At 35.3% G+C, this 25,402-nt stretch overlaps 2 protein-coding genes across 2 annotated transcripts; one reads left to right on the forward strand and one right to left on the reverse strand.

The window, feature by feature from the left end:
- The first annotated feature begins 201 nt into the window (after window positions 1-201).
- On the forward strand, window positions 202-8,914 carry hspa5 (heat shock protein 5). The gene is made up of 8 exons (XM_056266683.1): window positions 202-331; window positions 1,404-1,635; window positions 2,688-2,825; window positions 2,907-3,019; window positions 3,890-4,280; window positions 5,467-5,704; window positions 6,733-6,900; window positions 8,051-8,914. The coding sequence occupies exons 1-8, from the start codon at window positions 216-218 to the stop codon at window positions 8,614-8,616; spliced, it is 1,962 nt and encodes a 653-aa protein (XP_056122658.1). The 5' UTR covers window positions 202-215; the 3' UTR covers window positions 8,617-8,914.
- Window positions 8,915-11,487: 2,573 nt separating this feature from the next.
- On the reverse strand, window positions 11,488-25,035 carry rabepk (Rab9 effector protein with kelch motifs). Its single transcript, XM_056266684.1, has 8 exons — window positions 24,934-25,035; window positions 24,674-24,737; window positions 18,485-18,639; window positions 16,176-16,331; window positions 14,688-14,846; window positions 14,464-14,613; window positions 13,429-13,578; window positions 11,488-11,761 (listed from the first exon to the last, which is right to left on the reverse strand). Exons 2-8 carry the CDS (start codon window positions 24,724-24,726, stop codon window positions 11,556-11,558), a joined length of 1,029 nt encoding a protein of 342 aa, XP_056122659.1. The 5' UTR covers window positions 24,727-24,737; window positions 24,934-25,035; the 3' UTR covers window positions 11,488-11,555.
- Between the last annotated feature and the right edge of the window lie 367 nt (window positions 25,036-25,402).

Raw genomic sequence — 25,402 nt, forward strand, 5'->3', positions numbered from 1 at the left:
TGCATCAATTTATGCCATTTTGGGTTAAAATATCTAGAATATAATGCATAATACATTGAGTTTTTGCATGAAGATGTATTTTTTTTTCTTGTTTTTTTAAAATAGGCCACACTTCCAGCCAGTGAGTGACGTTTACTGTGTTCTGTACCTGCCCTGACCTTTGACATTAGTTTTGTATGTGTTCTTTCCAGAAGCCCTGAGCCAGCCCTGCTGAGATGCGACTGCTCTGCCTGTGTGTGCTGGTGGCCGGCGCTGTGTTCGCCGATGAGGATGATAAGAGGGAGAGTGTTGGGACGGTGGTGGGAATAGACCTCGGGACCACATACTCATGGTGAGAACGAGTTTGAATTCATATGCAGTCAATAGAATTTATTTCCAAGAAAAAATAAATAAATCTAAATATTTTTTTATAAACGCACACACACACTATATATATATATATATATATATATTAATTCATTCAGTTGACATTTTTAATAATTTATATATATTTCTTATTCAACTAGAACAAAATATAGAACTCAAAAAATAATATATTTCATAAAATATTAAACCTATATTTTATATAATTTATTTATGGAATTTATTTATTTTTTAGACTTTTTATTTAAAATGTGTGTGTGTGTATATATATATATATATATATATATATATATATATATATATATATATATATATATATATATATACATACATACACAATTTTCAATAAATATATAAGTACTTTTTATATTCAACTAGAATAAAATATATAATTATAAAAATAATATATTTAATAAAGAATACACATCATTTTATTTATTTATATATATATATATTAATATAATTGAATTTATTAATTTATATATATTCAACTAGAACAATGTATAACTATAAAAAATAATGTATTAAATAAAATAGAAAACCAATGTTTTTTTTATTTAATATAATCTTTTGTTAACATATTTTTTTATTTAAAATGTTTATATAAATTTAAATATTTGTTGAAAAGTGTATAATGTAACAGAACAAAATATATAATTATATAAATAATATATTAAATAAGAAATACACCCTCCTTTATAAAATTAATATAATTTGTATAATTTTATTTAAATTTAATTCATATATATTTAAATTAAATGTTTTATTAATTTATATATACATATTTTTTTTTAACTAGACCAAAGTATATTGTAAAAATATTTAATACGAAAATATATACAACATTTTATATACTTAAATTATTTAAAAAAATGATACATTTATGATGTGTGTATATATATATATATATATATATATATATATATATATTATTTTTTTAACTATGTATATATTCACGCATGCATGCTCTGCTTTAGAACATTATACTCTATAATGAAGATTATGCCGTGTCCTCACACTGTTTCCTCGTGTTTCCTCAGTGTTGGCGTGTTCAAGAACGGGCGTGTCGAGATCATCGCGAACGACCAGGGAAACCGCATCACTCCCTCATACGTGGCCTTCACCACCGAAGGAGAGCGTCTCATCGGGGACGCGGCGAAGAACCAGCTGACCTCTAACCCCGAGAACACGGTCTTCGATGCCAAGCGTCTGATTGGCCGAACATGGGGCGACTCCGCCGTGCAGCAGGACATCAAATACTTTCCCTTTAAGGTACAGCCGGTGTTGAGCCAAAGCCATGCGTTAGCGCTGCACAATATATAGGAATTATTAAAATATTGCAGATGTATATATCGGGATATGCATATCACAACGGCTTGCAATAACAACATCATGAACACGAGAGAGAAAATCACTCGCTGCTCTCGGCTGAATAACTTCTGTAGCTTTAAAAAGAATCGGTTTATACAGTGAACTAAGCAGTGTTTATTTGTACATGTGATTATTCAGTTTCTGTAGTTAATAACTCTAATGTAGGATAAGCTGAACACACTGATGTTAATAACACTTCTTATGCGACAGTAAAACACTGATGTTCACTTCCAGAAGCTGTAGGGATGTGTTACTGTCACAAAAATAATTTGAAAAATATATAATTTTAAATATATTTTATAGATCATTTAAGTTTATTTTACACACTTTAAGCATTATCGTATCGCATATTAAAATGAAAGTGCATCCATCCATCATAAAAGTGCATCTGTCCATCATAAAAGTGCATCTGTCCATCATAAAAGTGCATCTATCCATCATGAAAGTGCATCTGTCCATCATAAAAGTGCATCCATCCATCATAAAAGTGCATCTATCCATCATGAAAGTGCATCTGTCCATCATAAAAGTGCATCTGTCCATCATAAAAGTGCATCTATCCATCATAAAAGTGCATCTGTCCATCATAAAAGTGCATCTATCCATCATGAAAGTGCATCTGTCCATCATAAAAGTGCATCCATCCATCATAAAAGTGCATCTATCCATCATGAAAGTGCATCTGTCCATCATAAAAGTGCATCTGTCCATCATAAAAGTGCATCTATCCATCATAAAAGTGCATCTGTCCATCATAAAAGTGCATCTGTCCATCATAAAAGTGCATCTGTCTGAAGTGATGCGTTAGTGTAAGAAAAATATCCATATTTAAAACTATCGACTGTAATAATAGCCTCCGGCAGACGGCCGTACGCAAGTCGACTTGCGCCAAAAGAGCAACACTCTTCAGTTTGGTGTGAGCCGTCGCTTTAACTCCTGCTCCGTGTCTCCAGGTGATCGAGAAGAAGAACAAGCCTCACATCCAGCTGGACATCGGCTCCGGCCAGATGAAGACGTTTGCGCCGGAGGAGATCTCCGCCATGGTTCTGACGAAGATGAAGGAGACCGCTGAGGCGTACCTGGGAAAGAAGGTAACGGTTTGATCACACACACGCAGAGGAATCGCTGAGGCGACGAGCTCGACGTCTGATTGGCTTGTGCTCTTGTTAAAGGTCACGCACGCTGTGGTCACGGTTCCCGCTTACTTCAACGACGCTCAGCGCCAGGCCACTAAAGACGCCGGAACCATCGCCGGCCTGAACGTCATGAGGATCATCAACGAGCCGTAAGTCTCAGTGTAAATCCACATCAGTGTTGTTTTAGTATCATTAATATATGTTTTTTTTTTTTTTATGTGTATAACTTTTTTTTATATATATGACAGGATATGTTTTTATACACTTAGTTTTAGTTAGGTTTAACTTTTCTTTTTTATTTTGTGTATAGGTTTCAGTTCATTTTAGTACTTCAAAATAAACTAAACGCGCATTCGAAATGTTGATTTAGTAAATTTGTTGTTTTGTCTATTTATTTTTCATAGTTTTCATTTGAGTTATTTTAGTACTCGAGTTAAATAAAACTAAGAAATGTTGCATTGACAACTAGCTGAAATAAAATAAGATTTGATATATTTAAATTTTAGTTAAGTTTAGTAATTGTATTTTTTTATTTAATAAACAGTTTATTTTCATACTTCAAGTTAAACTAAACAAATAAGAAAAGTTGCATTGACAACTAGCTGAAATATAAGTTTAAGGATATATATTTAATTAATTTTAGGCAAGTGTAGTAATCTTTTTACTATTTAAAAAAAATTGTTTTTATCCCTTTTATATAACTTTTTTTTTTTCAATTAAAAATATTTGTTTATTCTGTTTGTATAATTTCACTTTTTTAAAAATGCATATGTTTTTTTAATTTATTTTATTGAAGTGAAACAAAACAAATTTGAAATGTTGATTTTAGTCATTGTAGTAACTTTTTATTTTTATTTTTTATAACTTTTTTTAAGAATTTATATTTTATTTTTCAGTTTTAGTACAAGTTAAACTGAAAAAAAATAAAAGCAACATTTCAAATTTAGTTGATTTATTAAATTTCAAGTACCGAGTGTGTGTGTAGTGAGCGCTCGTAACCCCTGCGCTGCTCTCCACAGAACGGCGGCTGCGATCGCGTACGGCCTCGATAAGAAAGACGGAGAGAAGAACATCCTGGTGTTCGACCTGGGCGGCGGCACCTTCGACGTGTCCCTGCTGACCATCGACAACGGCGTGTTCGAGGTGGTGGCCACCAACGGGGACACTCACCTGGGCGGAGAGGACTTCGACCAGCGCGTCATGGAGCACTTCATCAAACTCTACAAGAAGAAGACGGGCAAGGACGTGCGCAAGGACAACCGGGCCGTGCAGAAGCTGCGGCGCGAGGTGGAGAAGGCCAAGCGAGCGCTGTCCGCCCAGCACCAGGCCCGCATCGAGATCGAGTCCTTCTTCGAGGGAGAGGACTTCTCCGAAACACTGACCCGGGCCAAGTTCGAGGAGCTCAACATGGTGAGGGGACACACACTCCAACACAGCAGATTAGATCATGCTTTGAAGAAGAAAAAAAAATCAATAAAAACTAAATAGAAACATTAGAATTTTAAATAAAACTGAAATAAAATGTATAGTCTTAGCACTTCTCTGAAACGCTGAGTCGAGTTTGAGGAGCTCAACATGGTGAGAGGACACACTCTAATACAGCAGATTAGATCAGGGAACTTGACTATTTTTAATATTCTCTTAGTTTATTTATTTCTATGTAGTTTATTGATTTTTATTTTAGAAGTATAGTATGTAATAAATGAATAAAGTGAATAGAAATATTAGAAAAATAAATAAAACTGAAATGTATTTAATATGAATGTAGAGTTGATTTCCACCTAGTTATTCATTTATGTACTTGATTACCGTACTAAATTACTAAAATAAATTGAAATATTAAAAAAATAAAACTGAAATAAAATGTATATTAGATGAGAACTTGTATTTATTATTTCCTTTTTAAAATAAACTAAGTAGAAATATTAAACTGAAAGGGAATTGAAAATGAATAAAAATAAATAGAAATATAAAAAACCCAAAAGGAAATAAAAAATAAAAATGTTCGATGAGAACTTCTACTTCAATATTTGTATTTCGTATTCGTTTATTTCTATTTAGTTTATTTTTAAGTCCTAAATTGCTCAAATGAAAATAAACAAAATGGAAATATTAAACTAATAGAAAATGCAAGATAGAACTAAAATATAAATACTTATTTCTATTTAGAGTTAGTACTACAGTAAAAATGTATGAATAAAAAAATATTTAAACTAAAACAGAAATAAGTATTTATATTAGTTTTATCTTGTTTTAGTTTTTAAATATTTTTTTATTCATACATTTTTACTGTAGTACTAACTCAAACTAAATGGAAATATTAAAATAAAACTAAAATATAAAGCCTTATTACATTTTCATTTTTAGTTTTGTATATATATATCTATCTATCTATCTTTTTATTAGGTCTAATTTTTATTTATTAAAACCTGTTCAACTTTTAAACTAATAAAAATGACAAAAGTCACAATTTTAATTATAACTTTACCCAAAATGAAACTGAAAATATCAAAACAAAACCTAAATCCAAATATGAATAAATGCTATAATATTTTTCTAGTGACCCTGAAGTAACCCTGTGTGTGTGTGTGTGCAGGACTTGTTCCGCTCCACCATGAAGCCGGTGCAGAAGGTTCTGGAGGATTCGGACCTGAAGAAGACCGACATCGATGAGATCGTGCTGGTCGGAGGATCCACTCGAATCCCGAAGATCCAGCAACTGGTGAAGGAGCTGTTCAACGGCAAAGAGCCGTCCCGAGGAATCAACCCGGACGAGGCGGTGGCGTACGGCGCCGCGGTGCAGGCCGGGGTTCTGTCCGGAGAAGAGGACACCGGTGAGTTTGATTGCTTGTGTTTTTAAGGTGTTGAATGGGTTGGCGGCGCCTTGTTTATCAGAGCTTTTACATACACACTCCTGTCAAAGCACTGAGGTCGTCCAGTAGGGCTGCGCAATATATCCAAATATTGCGTATGTATATATCGGGATATGCATATCTCAACGGCTTGACAAAAGACAGAGAAAATCACTCGCTGAATAACTTTTGTAGCTTTAATAAGAATCAGTATGTACAGGTGAAACTGGAAAAATGAGAATATGGTGCAAAAGTTCATTTATTTCAGTAATTCAACTTAAAAGCTGAAACCAATATATTATATAGACTCATCACATGCAAAGTGAGATATTTCAAGCCTTTATTTGTTATAATTGTGATGATTATGGCTTACAGCTTATGAAAACCCCAAATTCAAAATTAGAATATTGTGAAAAGGTTTTCATATCTGTAATCCATAATCATCAAAATTATGAGAAATCTCACTTTGCATTTAATGAGTCTATATAATATATTAGTTTCACCTTTTAAGTTGAATTACTGAAATAAATGAACTTTTGCACCATATTCTCATTTTTCGAGTTTCACCTGTTCTTAATTCATACAGTGAAAACGAAGTGTTTATTTGTACATGTGATTATTCAGTTTCTGTAGTTAATAACTCTAATGTAGGATAACCTGAACACACTGATGTTAATAACACTTCTTATGCGACAGTAAAACACTGATGTTCACTGAATGTGAAACGCATATGTAGGTTATATAACTTTAAAGAGAATTTAAGTTTGTTACACACTTTAAGCATTATCGTATCGCATTATTTAATGAGATATCGCATTTTTTTTTCAATATCGTGCAGCCCTATCGTCCAATCAGATGTTCCGAGACTTGTCAACGGTGTTTGTTTTTAAATGTGCTGTACAGATAAATTTGAACTTTAACTTGAACAATAATCCAGTTTAAAAACGTCTTTGCCAGTCGAACGACCCTTGTGTGTGTGCGCTGGTTAATGACTGAACTCTGTTGATCAGGTGACCTGGTGCTCCTGGACGTGTGCCCTTTGACCCTGGGCATTGAGACCGTTGGAGGAGTGATGACCAAACTCATTCCTAGGAACACCGTCGTTCCCACCAAGAAATCCCAGATCTTCTCCACGGCTTCCGACAACCAGCCGACCGTGACCATCAAAGTTTACGAAGGTGAGCCGGCGATCTCAGCGCCAACGGCTGAACTCAGCGATTACACACACACACACGCGTCCTCGTCACAGGTCATATTGCCACATTTTTTTGAGTTTCATAATCCGTCAGAATTGGGGTGTGTGATATTGACACAATTGCATCTTTTATATTTTCTGGGGTTTTCTCTAACGATGATTAGACGATATTTTGTGTTGGTATCTTGACAGGTTTAGAACAGAAATCATCTCTTCCAATAAGATTAAATTGATTTTTAACCTTTTTTATGGGCATTTACTCCGACGCCTTCAACATTTCTCACATTATCACAGTTTATTCGCTATAGTTTCAAAAATGCTAATAAAATATGACAAGAATCAGTGGATATTTGACTGGTTTTGTCCGTCCTTCTGTTCGACTCTCACACATGAATTATGTTGAATATCTGTCAGCTGGTAAATTTAACTCCACAATTAGAGAATACCAGTTTAGCTCAACCAGTGACCAAGCAATGCTTCATGTTGTTCAGTGTGTGTGTAAAAAGAGCATTAGCAGTTACAGAAAACACACTTCAGCAGAACATCATCAGCTCAAAGTGGAGGAATCATTATTAATCCCAATTTTTTGCACACACTAGTGAACAAATATAAAATGATATCTGGTGTTTGGCTGTATATCACACAACCTAGAGATGCACCGATGTGAAAATTGTCCGATAACCGATAATTCTTTATATTTGAAAGTCGATAACCGATATATCGGCTGATAAATCTAAATCCAGATTTTTATATAATTTTTGAGAGCCTGATTACAAAAACAAAAGTCTCATCATTAAAATCCACGTCCCAAACACACAATTATGATGTTCTAATGATAATGTTGTGTAGCCGATATGACAGGCTTGTGCTCTTTACTGTATTTTCCTTTTTTGAAGTGATTCCAATCATATTTCAAGCAATTCATAATCATCATGTTGAACAGTGCGCTTCTGAAGCGTCTCAGCTGAAGGAAATAATACATTATTTATCGGCTTTAATATATCAGACACATTTTCTTATCGGGCCGATAACGCTAACATCAAATATGTCCCTCACTTTAGAAACGCATTTCACATTTAATGTCGGATCACATAATTAATCTGTTCTGCTTCTCTCTCTCTCTCTCTCTCCAGGTGAGCGTCCCCTGACCAAAGATAACCACCTTCTGGGGACCTTTGACCTCACCGGGATCCCCCCGGCCCCTCGCGGCGTCCCTCAGATCGAGGTCACGTTCGAGATCGACGTCAACGGCATCCTGCGCGTCACAGCCGAGGACAAAGGCACCGGGAACAAGAACAAGATCACCATCACCAACGACCAGAACCGGCTGACGCCCGAGGACATCGAGCGCATGGTGAACGAAGCCGAGCGATTCGCCGACGAGGACAAGAAGCTGAAGGAGCGGATCGACTCGCGCAACGAGCTGGAGAGCTACGCCTACTCCCTGAAGAACCAGATCGGGGATAAGGAGAAGCTCGGCGGGAAGCTGTCCACCGAAGACAAGGAGGCGATCGAGAAGGCGGTGGAGGAGAAGATCGAGTGGCTGGAGTCGCACCAGGAAGCCGACATCGAGGACTTCCAGGCCAAGAAGAAGGAGCTGGAGGAGATCGTTCAGCCTATCGTTAGCAAGCTGTACGGTAGCGCTGGCGGGCCGCCGCCGGAGGAGGGCGAGGAGCAGGGAGACAAGGACGAGCTGTAGATGCGCATGGAGATGATGTACATATTGAACTTTTTTGTACGAAGCCGGCGGCCGTGAAGCCACGAATCTCTTCGGGGAAAGACTTGTGTTAAAGAGTTGTTGTTGTTTTCTCTTCACTCCGGTGGAGATTTAGCCTGGTTTTGAGGCTCGATGCTGCTATTCTCAGGCAGTTCTGGGAGGGGGGAGGAGGGGGTTCTGGGTAAAGTTTCATCTGACATGCTAAAAGTTATTTATTGAAATCTGGCAAACTGTAGAAGATATTTCTACCACGATTAAACAATAAAAGTTTGATACAAAATCACCACGTGTGTTTGTGTGTGTGTGTGAACGTGACGTCATCAAGGACATGTTCCTGGATCGACATTCAGCCAATCAGATCTGAGGAACGAGTTTACAGTGTCAAATGTAGGCTTCTACATCAGTTTGTGTGGGTAAAAGTTAGTGAGTTTGTGTGTGAGGTATTTTGTGAGAGTTTGTGTGTTTGTGTGTGAGGTATTTTGTGTGTGTTAGTGAGAGTGAGAGTTAGTGTCTGTTAGTGAGTTTGTTTGTGTGAGGTATTTTGTGTTAGTGAGTTTGTGTGTGTTAGTGAGTGTGTGTGTGTTAATGAGTTTGTGTGTGTGGTATTTTGTGAGTGTGTGTTAGTGAGTGTGTGTGTTAATGAGTTTGTGTGTGTGTGGTATTTTGTGTGAGTGTTAGTGAGTTTGTGTGTGAGGTATTTTGAGTGAGTTTGTGTGGTATTTTGTGTTAGTGAGTGAGAGTTTGTGTGTGTTAGTGAGAGTTTGTGTGTGAGGTATTTTGTGTGAGTGAGAGTTTGTGTTAGTGAGTTTGTGTGTGTTAGTGAGTTTGTGTGTGTTAGTGAGTTTGTGTGTGTTAGTGAGTTTGTGTGTGTTAGTGAGTTTGTGTGTGTTAGTGAGTTTGTGTGTGTTAGTGAGTTTGTGTGTGTTAGTGAGTTTGTGTGTGTTAGTGAGTTTGTGTGTGTTAGTGAGTTTGTGTGTTAGTGAGAGTTTGTGTGAGGTATTTTGTGTTAGTGAGTTTGTGTGTGCGTGTTAGTGAGTTTGTATGACTGTGATGTCACCAAGTACATGTTCCTTGATCAACATTCAGCCAATCAGATCTGAGGGACGAGTTTAGGCTTGCAGAGAGCTAGTGCTTCTACATCAGTGTTGTTCACTGTTTCCCTCTGGTTTCAGGCAGAAGTTATGGGATGAATTCGGTTTGAGTCTAGGGGTAGAGGATTAGGATTTAATATGTACAGGAATGTTGATCCAGGAACATGACTTGGCAAAGTCTGTGTTTGTGAGAGAGAGAGAGTGTGTGTGTGAAGGAGAGAGAGAATGAGTGTCTCTTGAATTCAAATGTCATGTCTAAAATGAACTGAGAAAAATTATTTTGTTGCCCTGAAATGTACTTAATTTTTTTTTTAATCCATTAAAACAGGGACTTTATTCAGGTTCTTTTTTATTTCTTTTTGGCAGCTGAACTCGAGTCAAAATTCCCCTGATATTTTAAGTTAATGTCAATAATTTAACAACACATTCAGATATTCATGGTTTGACATACAGGTAAACAAATACAATATTTTACTATTTCAGTAAGTATGTATTTTCGTGCTGTCAAGTCGATTAATCACATCTAACATAAAAGCTTGTAAATATGTTTATATATATTTTTAATGTTAGATGCAATTAATCAAGATGAATCTGACAGCACTCATTTAATTTGATTTTTTTTTAGTTACTTTAATTTTACACCTACGATTTAATTATTAGCTTTTCATCAACGTTCAAACAAAATTTTGAGAAACCCTGTATGTATTTGTCCCAAAAAATTCAAACGTACAATTCAATTATTGTAGAAATTTCTCTAATATTTATGAAGTCGGCATGAATGCAGAGATTACGTTTATATGATCGGCAATCAAACTGGATTAAAACCAAAAAGTAATTCTCAGCGATTCCCCTTCATTGATGAAGCGTCTCAATGTTGAGTTTTAGTTTTTACGCTAAAAAACTTGTTGAATCGAACAGATCTTCAGGTTCATGATTTAACTTGTTGCTAGCATTATTTAACTTCTTGTTAGCCTTATTTAACACGTTGCTAACAAGATTTAACACATTCCTAGCATGTTGTTAGAATAATTAGCACGTTGTTAACATAGCATGTTGATAGCACAATGTAGCATGTCTTTAGCATGATTTAGCTCATTGCTGTCCTGATTTAACAATAAATAAATTCAATTCAAATTAATTGTAGAAGTTTTTCGTAGAAGTCGGCATAAAATGTAAAGATTAGGTTTATATAATCGGCAATGGAACCGGATTAAAACCAAAAAGTAATTCTCAGCGATTCCCCTTCATTGATGAAGCGTCTCAATGTTGAGTTTTATAGTTTTACGCTGAAAATCTTGAATCGTACAGATCTTCAGGTTCATGATTTAACAGGTTGCTAGCATGATTTAGCATGTTGTTAGCCTTATTTAACACGTTGCTAACAAGATTGAACACGTTGTTAGCATGTTGTTAGCATGAGTAGCATGTTGATAGCATGATTTAAAACGTTGCTAACAAGATTTTGTAACACATTGCTAGCATGTTGTTAGAATGATTAGCATGTTGATAGCACAATGTAGCATGTCTTTAGCATGATTTAGCACATTGCTGACATGATTTAACAATAAATAAATTCAATTCAAATTAATTGTAGAAGTTTTTCGTAGAAGTCGGCATGAATGTAAAGATTAGGTTTATATAATCGGCAATCGAACCGGATTAAAACCAAAAAGTACATCTCAGAGATTCCCCTTCATTGATGAAGCGTCTCAATGTCGAGTTTATAGTTTTTACGCTGGAAATCTTGTTGAATGAACAGATCTTCGGGTTCAAAGGAACTTTAGTGACATCAGTTCAGCCATTTTAAGACAGACACATTTATTGAGCGTTTCACGTGAGCAGCGTCACGAGGCAGTCGTTGAATATGACGCCCTGCGTGTCCATTCCTCCAAAGATGAAGCACAGCCGCTGCTCGTCTTCGTCGCGTGTTTCTCGGCCCGCCGTCGTCACGCGCCACGGCACCGAACACATGGAGTGATCCAACCGGGCCGGAGGAAGATCCCCTTCGAACTGCAGCAGCGTCCAGCGCCGCTCGTCTGTCGGGCAGAAGAAACCTTTAGATGCTTTGATGATATTTTGATTTGATTTTATATTTTATTTGACATTTATTCATTTTGTAACAGTATAGTTAACTAAATCCCCCCCCTCCCCAAAAATGTAATGTAAACTGAAAAAAACAAAAAAAAAGTATAATTTTTTTTGGCTAAACAGTTTAACTTGATGTACATGCTAACATGATTTAACATGATGCTAGCATGAATTAACACATTACATGATTTACCATCTTGTTAACACGATTTACCACATTGTTAGCATGATTTAACACGTTGCTAACAAGATTTAACACATTGTTAGCATGACTTAGCATGTTGCTAGCATTAAAATGTTTGCTGGCACGTTGTTAACGTGATTAGCATGTTGATAACACAATTTAACATGTTGCTAACATGATTTAGCATGTTGCTAGCCTGATTAAACATGTTGCTAACAAGATTTAACACATTGCTAGCACATTGTTAACATGATTAGCATGTTGATAGCAAAATTTAACATACTACTAACATGATTACCATCTTGTTAAAACAATTTACCACATCGTTAGCATGATTTAACACGTTGCTAACAAGATTTAACACATTGTTAGCATTACTTAGCATGTTGCTAGCATTAAAATGTTTGCTGGCACGTTGTTAACGTGATTAGCATGTTGCTAACACAATTTAACATGTTGCTAACATGATTTAGCATGTTGCTAGCCTGATTAAACATGTTGCTAGCCTTATTTAACATGTTTGCTAACAAGATTTAACACATTGCTAGCACATTGTTAACATGATTAGCATGTTGATAGCAAAATTTAACATACTACTAACATGATTACCATCTTGTTAAAACGATTTACCACATTGTTAGCATGATTTAACACGTTGCTAACAAGATTTAACACATTGTTAGCATGACTTAGCATGTTTGCTAGCATTAAAATGTTTGCTGGCACGTTGTTAACGTGATTAGCATGTTGATAACACAATTTAACATGTTGCTAACATGATTTAGCATGTTGCTAGCCTGATTAAACATGTTGCTAGCCTTATTTAACATGTTTGCTAACAAGATTTAACACATTGCTAGCACATTGTTAACATGATTAGCATGTTGATAGCCAAATTTAACATACTACTAACATGATTACCATCTTGTTAAAACAATTTACCACATTGTTAGCATGATTTAACACGTTGTTAGCATGACTTAGCATGTAGCTAGCATTAAAATATTTGCTGGCACGTTGTTAACGTGATTAGCATGTTGATAACACAATTTAACATGTTGCTAACATGATTTAGCATGTTGCTAGCCTGATTAAACATGTTGCTAGCCTTATTTAACATGTTTGCTAACAAGATTTAACACATTGCTAGCACATTGTTAACATGATTAGCATGTTGATAGCAAAATTTAACATACTACTAACATGATTTAGCATATTGCTAGCATGATTTAAAATGTTGCTAACAAGATTTAACACATTGCTAGCATGATTAGCATGTTGTTAACATAGTTAGCATGTTGATAGCACGATTTATCAAATTGCTAAATAAATTGAACACATTGTCAAGTCTAAGAAAAGTCTTGTGCTTTAGACCTGTATTGAATATTCAAAAGGCTGAATACTATTTGAGATATTATCATAAGTTCGTACCGCACTGAAACTTGTACATGGAGTTTGTGGCTCCTTCCGATGTCATTCCTCCAAAGATGAAGATGTTTTTCCCAAAGCTTACAGATGAATGCGCTGCCACTCCCGGCGGGATCTCGCCTTTCGCTTTCACTTTCTCCCATTTCATAGTTTCTAAACAGCCATGAGAGAAAAACATTATAAAATACAACAATGAGTATGAGGAGGACAGTTGAGCCTTTTCATTTAAATAAATGTGACTACTAGGTTTTCCTGGCCTTTCAGTATTTTGAGGAAACTAAGGGCATGACATCATCCTCTAGGAAGTGACATGTTTTAGCATATTGTTAACATGATTTAACACTTTGTTAGCATGAATAAGCATGTTTTACAACATTGCTAACATGATTTAAAAATGTTTAACACATTGTTAAAACAAATTAGCATGTTGCTAACATGATTTAGCACTTTGCTAGCATGTTTTAAAGCATTGCTAAAATGAATTATCATGTTGCTAAGATGTTGTTAACTTGAATTTGCATGTTTTAGCCTGAATTATCATGTTGCTAGGATGATTTAGCATGTTTCTAACATGTCTTAACTTGTTATCATGATTTAGGATGAAAAAACATGTTGCTAACATGTTTTAACATCATGTTGTTAGCATTAATTAGCATGTTGCTAGCATAATTTATCACGTTGCTAGCATGTTTTAACATGTTGCTAGCATGGTTTAGCATGTTACTAGCATGGTTTAACATGTGCTAACATAAATTAACATGTTGCTAAAATTAATTAGCTTTTGTTAACGTGAATTAGCATGATTTAGCTCATTGCAAGAATGTTTTAACATATTGCTAGCATGATTTAACACATTGTTAGTATGTTTTAGCATTTTGCTAGCATGATTTAACACGTTGCTAGAATGTCCTAAGCTAGTTGCTAGGCTTTGTTAGTGCTAGATTTTAATTTCAATTTAATGTAACTTGATGTACTAAAACAACTTGAAAATAGCGGGAAAACATCAGTCAAGCACCAGCAGTGGATCTGACGACCCACCCGTGTCCAGCAGGAACATGTCGTTGTGAAGCGTCTCTCCAGACATTCCTCCGTGGATGTAGACGTCGGACCCCACGGCTGTGATCGCGTGACCGTGCCGCGGCGTAGGAGGAGTCCCGTCGCTCTCCGGCCGAGTCCAGGTCGCAGTGACTGCAGATACACGATCACGCTTCATTTCCCTTTAACCCTTTAAGCTCTTGTGTTTGTGCTTGTGTTTGTCAGACCTGAATCAAAGACGTGGACATGTGTATCAGCGACTGGATCTGCTCCGGCGTCGCCTCCCGAAAACACGTAGAGCCTGTTTCCAACGCAGGCTGAGTTTGTGTGGTACGTCCTGACTGAGGGAGGATCTCCTTTCACCGACACAGTCTCCCACAAACCCTCTGGATTCATTCAATGATTTTGAAAGTCCAAGATTGCGTTTATTTGATCAAACATACAATAAAAACAGTGAAATAATATTACAATTTAAAATAGCTGTCATGTACATTTCCTGAACAAAATGTGAGTGTAGCTTGCCGTGGCAAAACTCGGCACTTGGTTGCTAGGGTATCCTGGTTGCTAGGTGGTTTGCTAAAGTGTTCTGGGTGGTTGCTAGGGCATTGCAATGGTGTTCTGAATGGTTGCTATGGTGTTGATAGGTGGTTGTTAAGGTGTTCTGGGTGGTTGCTAGGGGGTTGCAATTGTGTTCTGGATGGTTGCTTTGGTGTTGCTAGGCAGTTGTTAGGGTATCCTGAGTGGTTGTTAGGGTGTTGCTAGGTTTATCTTGGTGGTTGCTAGGGTGTTGCTATGCGATTGCTAGGGTATCCTAGGTGGTTGCTAAGGTATTCTGGGTGGTTGCTAGGCAGTTAGGGTGTTCCAGGTTGTTGCTATGGTGTTGCTAGGCAGTTGCTAGGGTGTTCTGGGTGGTTGCTAGGGTGTTGCTAGAACATCGTATAAACATGGGCGTTTGACTATTTTGACTCAAGCTAGGAAACAGGACTTTCAACATGCTACAAATGTTAGCAGTGAATAGCTAGTAGCTACATGCTAATAGCGATTTAGCTAAGTGCTAAAACGTGCTAAGAACATGCAAAAAAACTCCATAGTAACATATGTGACGAGTAGCGACTGCTATCACACTATCAGACGCCTAGAACACCCAAGCAACCACCTAGCAACACTATAGCAACCGACCAGAATACCTTAGCAACCGCCTAGTAATTCCCTAGGAACCAACCAGACCATCCTAGTAATAACACCAGTAACCAATCATAACACCATAGCAACCACCCAGAACACCCTACCAACCACCTAGCAACACCATAGCAACCACCCAGAACACCCTAGCAACTGTATTTTTTTTCTTTTTTAAATCTATCTCACTCCAAACTTTTGAATGATAGTGTATCAAAGTTTCCACAAAGATATAAGCTGATAATAATCATAAATGTTTCTTGATCATTAACTCATCATATTAGAGTGATTTCTGAAGGATCATGTGACACTGAAGACTGGAGTAAAGATGCTGAAAATTATAATAATAATTTTATAATAATATTTTATAACATTATAATAATATTTCACAATTTTAATGTATTTTTTATCAAATGAACGCAGCCTTGGTGAGCAGAAGAGACTCTTACAAACACATTAACAAATCTTAATTATTCCAAACGTGAGACTGGTACAGTATGAATGCACAAGGTTAATATGTGTGTGTGTTTATGCACCTGATGCGCGCAGCACTTGAACACAGTTGCGGTTCCCGCTCTTCTGGGCTCCAGCGAACACCCACACACTCCTCGGCTCGATCTCGGGGACGAAGCTACAGTGTTCGTAACGCGCCTGCAAACCCGCCCATTCTGGAGCCTCCCATTCATGAGTATCTGCAAAACAAATACAACATCTCACAGAGTCTCTGCTTTAAAGGGACAGTTCACCCAGAAATAAAAACTCTGTCATCAGTCACTCGCCCTCAAGTTGTTCCAAACCTGTATGAGTTTCTTTCGTCTGTTGAACACAAAAGAAGATATTTTGAGGAACATTTGTCACCAATGCCCCATTGACTTCCATAGTACTTTAAAAAGTATTTTCAATGGGGTCCATCAACTGTTTGGTTACCGACATTCTTCAAAATATCTTTTTTAATGTTCAACAGAAGAAAGAAACTCATACAGGTTTGGAATGGTGAGTAAATGTTGACAGAATTTTCATTTCTGGGTGAACTGTCCCTTTAAGACTGTAACCAGACCCCATTATTACCTGGATTTATTTATTTCATCCTCCTTTTTATTTACTTATGTTTTTAGTTATCTATTCTAATCTAATATCTGTATTTATTTTAATATTTTTTATTTATTTATTTTAAAATAATTTAATCTACTTTTTATTTGTTTAATTTATTTATTTTGATTATTAACTTATTTATTAAGACTGTAACCAGACCCCATTATTACCTGGATTTATTTATTTTATCCTGCTTTTTATTTACTTATGTTTTTAGTTATCTATTCTAATCTAATATCTTTATTTATTTTAATATTTTTAATTTATTTATTTTAAAATAATTTAATCTACTTTTTATTTGTTTAATTTATTTATTTTGATTTTTAATTTATTTATTAAGACTGTAACCAGACCCCATTATTACCTGGATTTATTTATTTTATCCTGCTTTTTATTTACTTATGTTTTTAGTTATCTATTCTAATCTAATATGTTTATTTATTTTAATATTTTTTATTTATTTATTTTAAAATAATTTAATCTACTTTTTATTTGTTTAATTTATTTATTTTGATTATTAATTTATTGATTAAGACTGTAACCAGACCCCATTATTACCTAGATTTATTTATTTCATCCTCCTTTTTATTTACTTATGTTTTTAGTTATCTATTCTAATCTAATATCTTTATTTATTTTAATATTTTTTATTTATTTATTTTAAAATAATTTAATCTACTTTTTATTTGTTTAATTTATTTATTTTGATTATTAACTTATTTATTAAGACTGTAACCAGACCCCATTATTACCTGGATTTATTTATTTTATCCTGCTTTTTATTTACTTATGTTTTTAGTTATCTATTCTAATCTAATATCTTTATTTATTTTAATATTTTTAATTTATTTATTTTAAAATAATTTAATCTACTTTTTATTTGTTTAATTTATTTATTTTGATTTTTAATTTATTTATTAAGACTGTAACCAGACCCCATTATTACCTGGATTTATTTATTTTATCCTGCTTTTTATTTACTTATGTTTTTAGTTATCTATTCTAATCTAATATCTTTATTTATTTAATATTTTTTATTTATTTATTTTAAAATAATTTAATCTACTTTTTATTTGTTTAATTTATTTATTTTGATTATTAATTTATTGATTAAGACTGTAACCAGACCCCATTATTACCTAGATTTATTTATTTCATCCTCCTTTTTATTTACTTATGTTTTTAGTTATCTATTCTAATGTAATATCTTTATTTATTTTAATATTTTTTATTTATTTATTTTAAAATAATTTAATCTACTTTTTATTTGTTTAATTTATTTATTTTGATTATTAATTTATTTATTAAGACTGTAACCAGACCCCATTATTACCTAGATTTATTTATCCTCCTTTTTATTTACTTATGTTTTTAGTTATCTATTCTTCTTATCTAAATTTCTTTATTTATTTTAATATTTTCTATTTATTTATTTTAAAATAATTTAATCTACTTTTTGTTTAATTTATTTATTTCATTTATTTATTTATTTATTAAGACTGTAACCAGACCCCCATTATTACCTAGATTTATTTATTTTATCCTGCTTTTTATTTACCTATGTTTTTAGTTATCTATTCTAATCTAATTTCTTTATTTATTTTAATATTTTTTATTAATTTTAAAATAACTTAATCTACTTTTTATTTGTTTAATTTATTGATTTAGATTATTAATGAATGAATGAATTTATTTATTCAGACTGTAACCAGTTCATACCCTGGTCACGTGACCGTAACCCCATTATTATTACCTAGATTCATCATGTAGGAATCAGAGAAGCTCCCGTCAGGATTGGCTCCGCCGACGACTACAATCCTCCCCTTGCCTCCATCAGCGGAGGGCAGAAACACACAGGTGTGACCCACAGAAACACCTGGAGCCGCACCTGAGGCCGACACCACATACCTACACACACGTGTTTAATTATACACACACAGTATTGATAATAGATGTTGTTACAATATTTTTCTTAAGCATTCAAAACGAGCAGAACTGTGTAGATGTGATTATTTCATGCCAATATGACAAAAGATAGCTATGGCAGATATTAATATAGTCACCAGTTTAGTTTTGCATCCCTAAAAATAATAATAATTGTAAAAAAAAAAAACCATAAACTAATATAATAATTAAAATTTCCGACACTGTTAAGTGAGAGACACACACACACACACACACACACACATGTTAGAGCCAATGCACTGCGAGAGAAACACATATGACCAGTGTTGTGGAAAGTTACTTTGAAAAGTAATGCATTACAATATTGCGTTATTCCCTTAAAAAGTAACTAATTGCGTTGCTTAGTTTCTTTTTTAGAAAATTAATGCGTTAAGTTACTTATGCGTTACTTTTTTTCCACCTGGGCTGGGCTTGTTTTTTTTATCACAAAAGTTATATTTTTGGGCAAATGTAAAGACCCTTTCAGACCAAAAGTAAAATAAAAAGCCTCAGGATGAAGGAAATGCAAATATATGCATGTACAGTAGAGTAGAGTACAGTAGAGTAAGAGTAGAGTACAGTACAGGAGAGTAAGAGTAGAGTATAGTAGAGTACAGTAGAGTAAGAGTAGAGTACAGTAGAGTAAGAGTAGAGTACAGTAGAGTACAGTAGAGTAAGAGTAGAGTACAGTAAGAGTATAGTAGAGTACAGTAGAGTAAGAGTAGAGTACAGTAGAGTAAGAGTACAGTAGAGTAAGAGTAGAGTACAGTAGAGTAAGAGTACAGTAGAGTAAGAGTAGAGTACAGTAGAGTAAGAGTACAGTAGAGTAAGAGTAGAGTACAGTAGAGTAAGAGTACAGTAGAGTAAGAGTAGAGTACAGTAGAGTAAGAGTACAGTAGAGTAAGAGTAGAGTACAGTAGAGTAAGAGTACAGTAGAGTAGAGTACAGTAGAGTAAGAGTACAGTAGAGTAAGAGTAGAGTACAGTAGAGTAAGAGTAGAGTAGAGCAAGAGTAGAGTACAGTAGAGTAAGAGTAGAGTAGAGTAAGAGTAGAGTACAGTAGAGTAAGAGTAGAGTACAGTAGAGTAAGAGTAGAGTACAGTAGAGTAAGAGTACAGTAGAGTAAGAGTAGAGTACAGTAGAGTAAGAGTAGAGTACAGTAGAGTAACAACAGTAGAGAACAGTAGAGTAAGAGTAGAGTACAGTAGTAGAGTACAGTAGAGTAGAGTACAGTAGAGTAGAGGACAGTAGAGTAAGAGTAGAGTAGAGTAAGAGTAGAGTACAGTAGAGTAAGAGTAGAGTAGAGTAAGAGTAGAGTACAGTACAGGAGAGTAAGAGTAGAGTATAGTAGAGTACAGTAGAGTAGAGTACAGTAGAGTAAGAGCAGAGTACAGTAGAGTAAGAGTAGAGTAGAGTACAGTAGAGTAAGAGTACAATAGAGTACGGTATAGCAGAGTACAGTAGAATAGAGTACAGTAGAGTAAGAGTACAGTAGAGTAGAGTATAGCAGAGTACAGTAGAGTAGAGTACAGTAGAGTAAAAGTACAGTACAGTAGAGTAAGAGTAGAGTACAGTAAGAGTAGAGTAGAGTACAGTAGAGTAAGAGTAAGAGCAGAGTACAGTAGAGTAAGAGTAGAGTACAGTAGAGTAAGAGTACAATAGAGTACGGTATAGCAGAGTACAGTAGAATAGAGTACAGTAGAGTAAGAGTACAGTAGAGTAGAGTACAGTAGAGTAAGAGTAAGAGCAGAGTACAGTAGAGTAAGAGTAGAGTACAGTAGAGTAAGAGTACAATAGAGTACGGTATAGCAGAGTACAGTAGAATAGAGTACAGTAGAGTAAGAGTACAGTAGAGTAGAGTACAGTAGAGTAAGAGTACAGTAGAGTAAGAGTAGAGTACAGTAGAGTAAGAGTAGAGTAGAGCAGAGTACAGTGGAGTATAATACAGTAGAGTAAGAGTAGATTACAGTAAGAGTAGAGTATAGTAGAGTACAGTAGAATGAGAGTACAGTAGAGTAAGTGTAGAGTACAGCAGAGTATAGTAAAGTAGAGTACAGTAGAGTATAGTAGAGTAAGAGTAGAGTACAGTAGAGTAGAGTACAGCAGAGTATAGTAAAGTAGAGTAAGAGTAGAGTACAGTAGAGTAGAGTACAGTGGAGTATAGTATAGTGGAGTAAGAGTAGAGTACAGTACAGTAAGAGTACAGTAGAGTAACAGTAGAGAACAGTAGAGTAAGAGTAGAGTACAGTAGAGTAAGAGTAGAGTACAGTAGAGTAACAACAGTAGAGAACAGTAGAGTAAGAGTAGAGTACAGTAGTAGAGTACAGTAGAGTAGAGTACAGTAGAGTAGAGGACAGTAGAGTACAGTAGAGTACAGTAGTGGAGTACAGTGGAGTACAGTAGAGTACGGTAGTAGAGTACAGTAGATTACAGTGGAGTAGAGTAGAGTGCAGTAGAAGAGTACAGTAGAGTAGAGTAGAGTACAGTAGAGTACAGTAGTAGAGTACAGGGGAGTACAGTAGAGTAGAGTAGAGTACAGTAGAGTACAGTAGTAGAGCACAGTAGAGTACAGTAGAGTAGAGTAGAGTACAGTAGAGTACAGTACTAGAGTACAGGGGAGTACAGTAGAGTAGAGTAGAGTACAGTAGAGTACAGTAGTAGAGTACAGGGGAGTACAGTAGAGTAGAGTACAGTAGAGTACAGTAGTAGAGCACAGTAGAGTACAGTAGAAGAGTACAGTAGAGTAGAGTACAGTAGAGTACGGTAGTAGTGTAGAGTACGGTAGTAGAGTACAGTAGAGTACAGTAGAAGAGTACAGTAGAGTAGAGTACAGTAGAGTAGAGTACAGTATAGTACAGTAGTAGAGTACAGTAGAGTATAGTACAGTAGAGTATAGTACAGTAGAGTATAGTACAGTAGTAGAGTACAGTAGAGTAGAGTACAGAAGAGTATAGTACAGTAGAGTACAGTAGAGTATAGTACAGTAGAGTATAGTACAGTAGAGTAGAGTACAGTAGAGTATAGTACAGTAGAGTATAGTACAGTAGTAGAGTAGAGTACAGTAGAGTAGAGTACAGAAGAGTATAGTACAGTAGAGTAGAGTACAGTACAGTAGAGTATAGCACAGTAGAGCATAGTACAGTAGAGTATAGTACAGTAGAGTATAGTACAGTAGAGTATAGTACAGTAGAGTATAGTACAGTAGTAGAGTACAGTAGAGTAGAGTACAGTAGAGTAGAGTACAGTAGAGTAGGGATGCACGATGATATCGGGACAACATCGGTATCAGCCGATAAAAGCTTAAAATGACCATCATCGGCATCGGCCGATATGAATATTTCTGCCGATGAGTCTTGCCGATAGGGTGGCGTGTTTCCTATGCGCACGTGACGACCGTGAACGAAGCATGAGCGCCAGCAATTTAAACTTCCAACTAGGGGTGTGCGTCTCACGCGGTTTTTGATCGTGGACGATTAAAATGTCTCCACGATCTGCTTTTGAAGAAAAATCATAGTATCGTGCATTCTATCAGTTCAATTCTGGCGCCTTCATCTCAACATACTGTACAACGCGACGTACATTCACATCACATGTAAACGCAGAGGTAGAGTTACACTCACGGGACACTGCAATTCACAAAAGTTAATTGTTTGCATGTGCGTCAAAGTCTTGCTAGGTAAACATGTCATTCACGTGCTGATGCGCTGTTCTAACATCCGCTTTTCTGAGCGCGTTACACCCGACGCTCACAGGAACTAAAAGCCTGTCACAGCGCCTGCATACTGGACTAATCTTTCGAGTCTTTATTGCGCTGATACTATCAAATACACACACGGTTTACATAAACAAAGTTGGTTATGTCTAAAGTGAAAGCAAACAGAGAAAATCTGCTTGTCAAATGCGTGTATATTAGACGCGTCGCGTTACTCGCGTGCAGTTCTTAAAGAGACAGTAATAATATTCTGCCGCTTGTCTTTAAAGAGATACTGCACCCAGAAATAAAAATTCTGTCTATCTAATGTTGTTTCAAACCTGGATTCATTTCTTTCTTGTGCTTAAATATACTATGGAAGTCACTGAAGTACAGCAACTGTTTGGTTAGCCACATTCTTCCAAATAACTTTTATAATTTCAACAGAAGAAAGAAACTTGAGAGAGTAAATGATGACAATTTAAATTTTTGGGAGAACTATCCCATTAATGTTAATAAAACAACAAAACACAGAGGAAATCACTCACTGCTCTTGACTGAGAACATTAATAGAAGCTTTAATAAGCTTTTTTTGCACTAAAAAAAAATACAAATATATCGGTATCGGTATCGGCATCGGGCAAAATTAGTTTGAAAATATCGGCATATCGAATATCGGCCAAAATCCTATATCGTGCATCCCTACAGTAGAGTATAGTACAGTAGAGTAGAGTACAGTAGAGTATAGTACAGTAAAGTATAGTACAGTAGAGTAGAGTACAGTAGAGTAGAGTACAGTACAGTAGAGTATAGTACAGTAGAGTATAGTACAGTAGTAGAGTACAGTAGAGTAGAGTACAGTAGAGTATAGTACAATAGAGTAGAGTACAGTAGTAGAGTACAGTAGAGTAGAGTACAGTAGAGTATAGTACAGTAGAGTAGAGTACAGTAGAGTAGAGTACAGTATAGTACAGTAGAGTAGAGTACAGTAGAGTAGAGTACAGTAGAGTACAGTAGAGTAGAGTAAAGTATAGTACAGTAGAGTAGAGTACAGTAGAGTACAGTAGAGTAGAGTACAGTAGAGTAGAGTAGAGTAAAGTATAGTACAGTAGAGTAGAGTACAGTAGAGTAGAGTACAGTACAGTAGAGTATAGTACAGTAGAGTACAGTAGAGTACAGTAGTAGAGTACAGTAGAGTAGAGTACAGTAGAGTATAGTACAATAGAGTAGAGTACAGTAGTAGAGTACAGTAGAGTAGAGTACAGTAGAGTATAGTACAGTAGAGTAGAGTACAGTAGAGTAGAGTACAGTATAGTACAGTAGAGTAGAGTACAGTAGTAGAGTACAGTAGAGTAGAGTACAGTAGAGTATAGTACAGTAGAGTAGAGTACAGTAGAGTATAGTACAGTAGAGTAGAGAACAGTAGAGTGTAGTACAGTAGTGTAGAGTACGGTAGTAGAGTACAGTAGAGTACAGTAGAAGAGTACAGTAGAGTACAGTAGAGTAGAGTACAGTACAGAAGAGTATAGTACAGTAGAGTACAGTAGAGTATAGTACAGTAGAGTAGAGTACAGTAGTAGAGTACAGTAGAGTAGAGTACAGTAGAGTATAGTACAGTAGAGTAGAGTACAGTAGTAGAGTAAGAGTACAGTAGAGTAGAGTACAGTAGAGTACAGTAGAGTAGAGTAGAGTACAGTAGAGTTGAGTAGTAGAGTACAGTAGTAGAGTACAGTAGAGGGCGCCGCTCAAACAAACATTTTCTGGATAATGGAAGAATAAGATGCAGGAGAAAAAAGTTAAACACTTACTTTACCAATAAACACAAAAAAATCTATAGTCATTTTTGCTTATGGTTTAACTGAATCATCGCAGCAAGTACATTGGTTAATAAAGTGAGATTAAATGCATAAAAATGTATGTTTTATGTAACATTTAGTTATTGGAGGTTTGATTCTGCATTTTATTCATTTTGAGGAATATTGAATCTTTTTTTGAGCAAGTGAGATGAGTAAATGCACACTCACATTTAGTCTAGATTAGAACTACAATAACCATCATGTTCACACACACACACACACACACACACACACACACACACACACACAGTGAGAGCTGTCAGTCAATAAATGGGAAAACAAAGTAACTTGCGTTACTTATTTGAAAAGGTAACTCAGATATTTTGTTGTAAATTTGAAAAGTAATGCGTTACTTTACTAGTTACTTGAAAAAGTAATCCGATTACATATTAAGTTACTTGTAATGAGTTACACACAACACTGCATTATAAGACAGAGAAACAAGCTGATACCACTGTCTGTCCCGAGGCTTCTCCTCTGGCTCGAGAACAGGAATCAGTTCCATCAATCTGTGTGCTGGAAAATCAACAGATTAATTTTAAGAAGCAGTTATATATCGATTTTAAGCCTGTTTCCATGGACGCTGGTTCCGTTGCCATCTCGTTACGTCAAAGAAAGCACGACGTTTTGTACACACAGAGCACGTGAGCGTTATGACGTCATGGGGTATATCTTTGTGCGAAATAAATCACAACGATTGCAAACGCTTTACCTTTATCGATAAATGTAATGACTGGTGATGATGATGGACACGAATCGATCACAACATTGGTGGACAGAATAAGGAAGAGCGAGCGCGAGAGAGCAGTTAGTGTGAATGTGAATGCAGCTACTGTGATGACAACCTACCGGAAATTATTTCATAATAAAGGTCTTCATCATGAAATGTATATATATATATATATATATATATATATATATATATATATATATATATATATAATATTTGTATATTATATTTATATCTATAATATTATATATTTATATCGACAGGTTCGCCATGTCCAAAAATCATGCTTTGGTAAATTGGTACATTTGGTAAATCTATCTATCTATCTATCTATCTATCTATCTATCTATCTATCTATCTATCTATCTATCTATCTATCTATCTATCTATCTATCTATCTATCTATCTATCTATCTATCTATCTATCTATCTATCTATCTATCTATCTATC

This window comes from Rhinichthys klamathensis, unplaced genomic scaffold (genome assembly GCF_029890125.1).
Source record: "Rhinichthys klamathensis goyatoka isolate OS25496 unplaced genomic scaffold, OSU_Roscu_1.1 h1tg000252l_1, whole genome shotgun sequence".
Lineage (NCBI taxonomy): Eukaryota > Metazoa > Chordata > Actinopteri > Cypriniformes > Leuciscidae > Rhinichthys > Rhinichthys klamathensis.

What these genes read in the sequence shown, in the direction of transcription:
- hspa5 (XM_056266683.1), top strand. Translation starts at nt 216, where the DNA reads ATGCGACTGCTCTGCCTGTGTGTGCTGGTGGCCGGCGCTGTGTTCGCC. An exon ending in GTCCGGAGAAGAGGACACCG is followed by an intron (nt 5,705 to 6,732) that starts GTGAGTTTGATT and finishes TCTGTTGATCAG; the next exon opens with GTGACCTGGTGCTCCTGGAC. An exon ending in GACCATCAAAGTTTACGAAG is followed by an intron (nt 6,901 to 8,050) that starts GTGAGCCGGCGA and finishes CTCTCTCTCCAG; the next exon opens with GTGAGCGTCCCCTGACCAAA.
- rabepk (XM_056266684.1), bottom strand. Translation starts at nt 24,726, where the DNA reads ATGGAACTGATTCCTGTTCTCGAGCCAGAGGAGAAGCCTCGGGACAGA. An exon ending in CATGTTCCTGCTGGACACGG is followed by an intron (nt 13,579 to 14,463) that starts GTGGGTCGTCAG and finishes ATGGCTGTTTAG; the next exon opens with AAACTATGAAATGGGAGAAA. An exon ending in CATGTACAAGTTTCAGTGCG is followed by an intron (nt 11,762 to 13,428) that starts GTACGAACTTAT and finishes TCTGCCCGACAG; the next exon opens with ACGAGCGGCGCTGGACGCTG.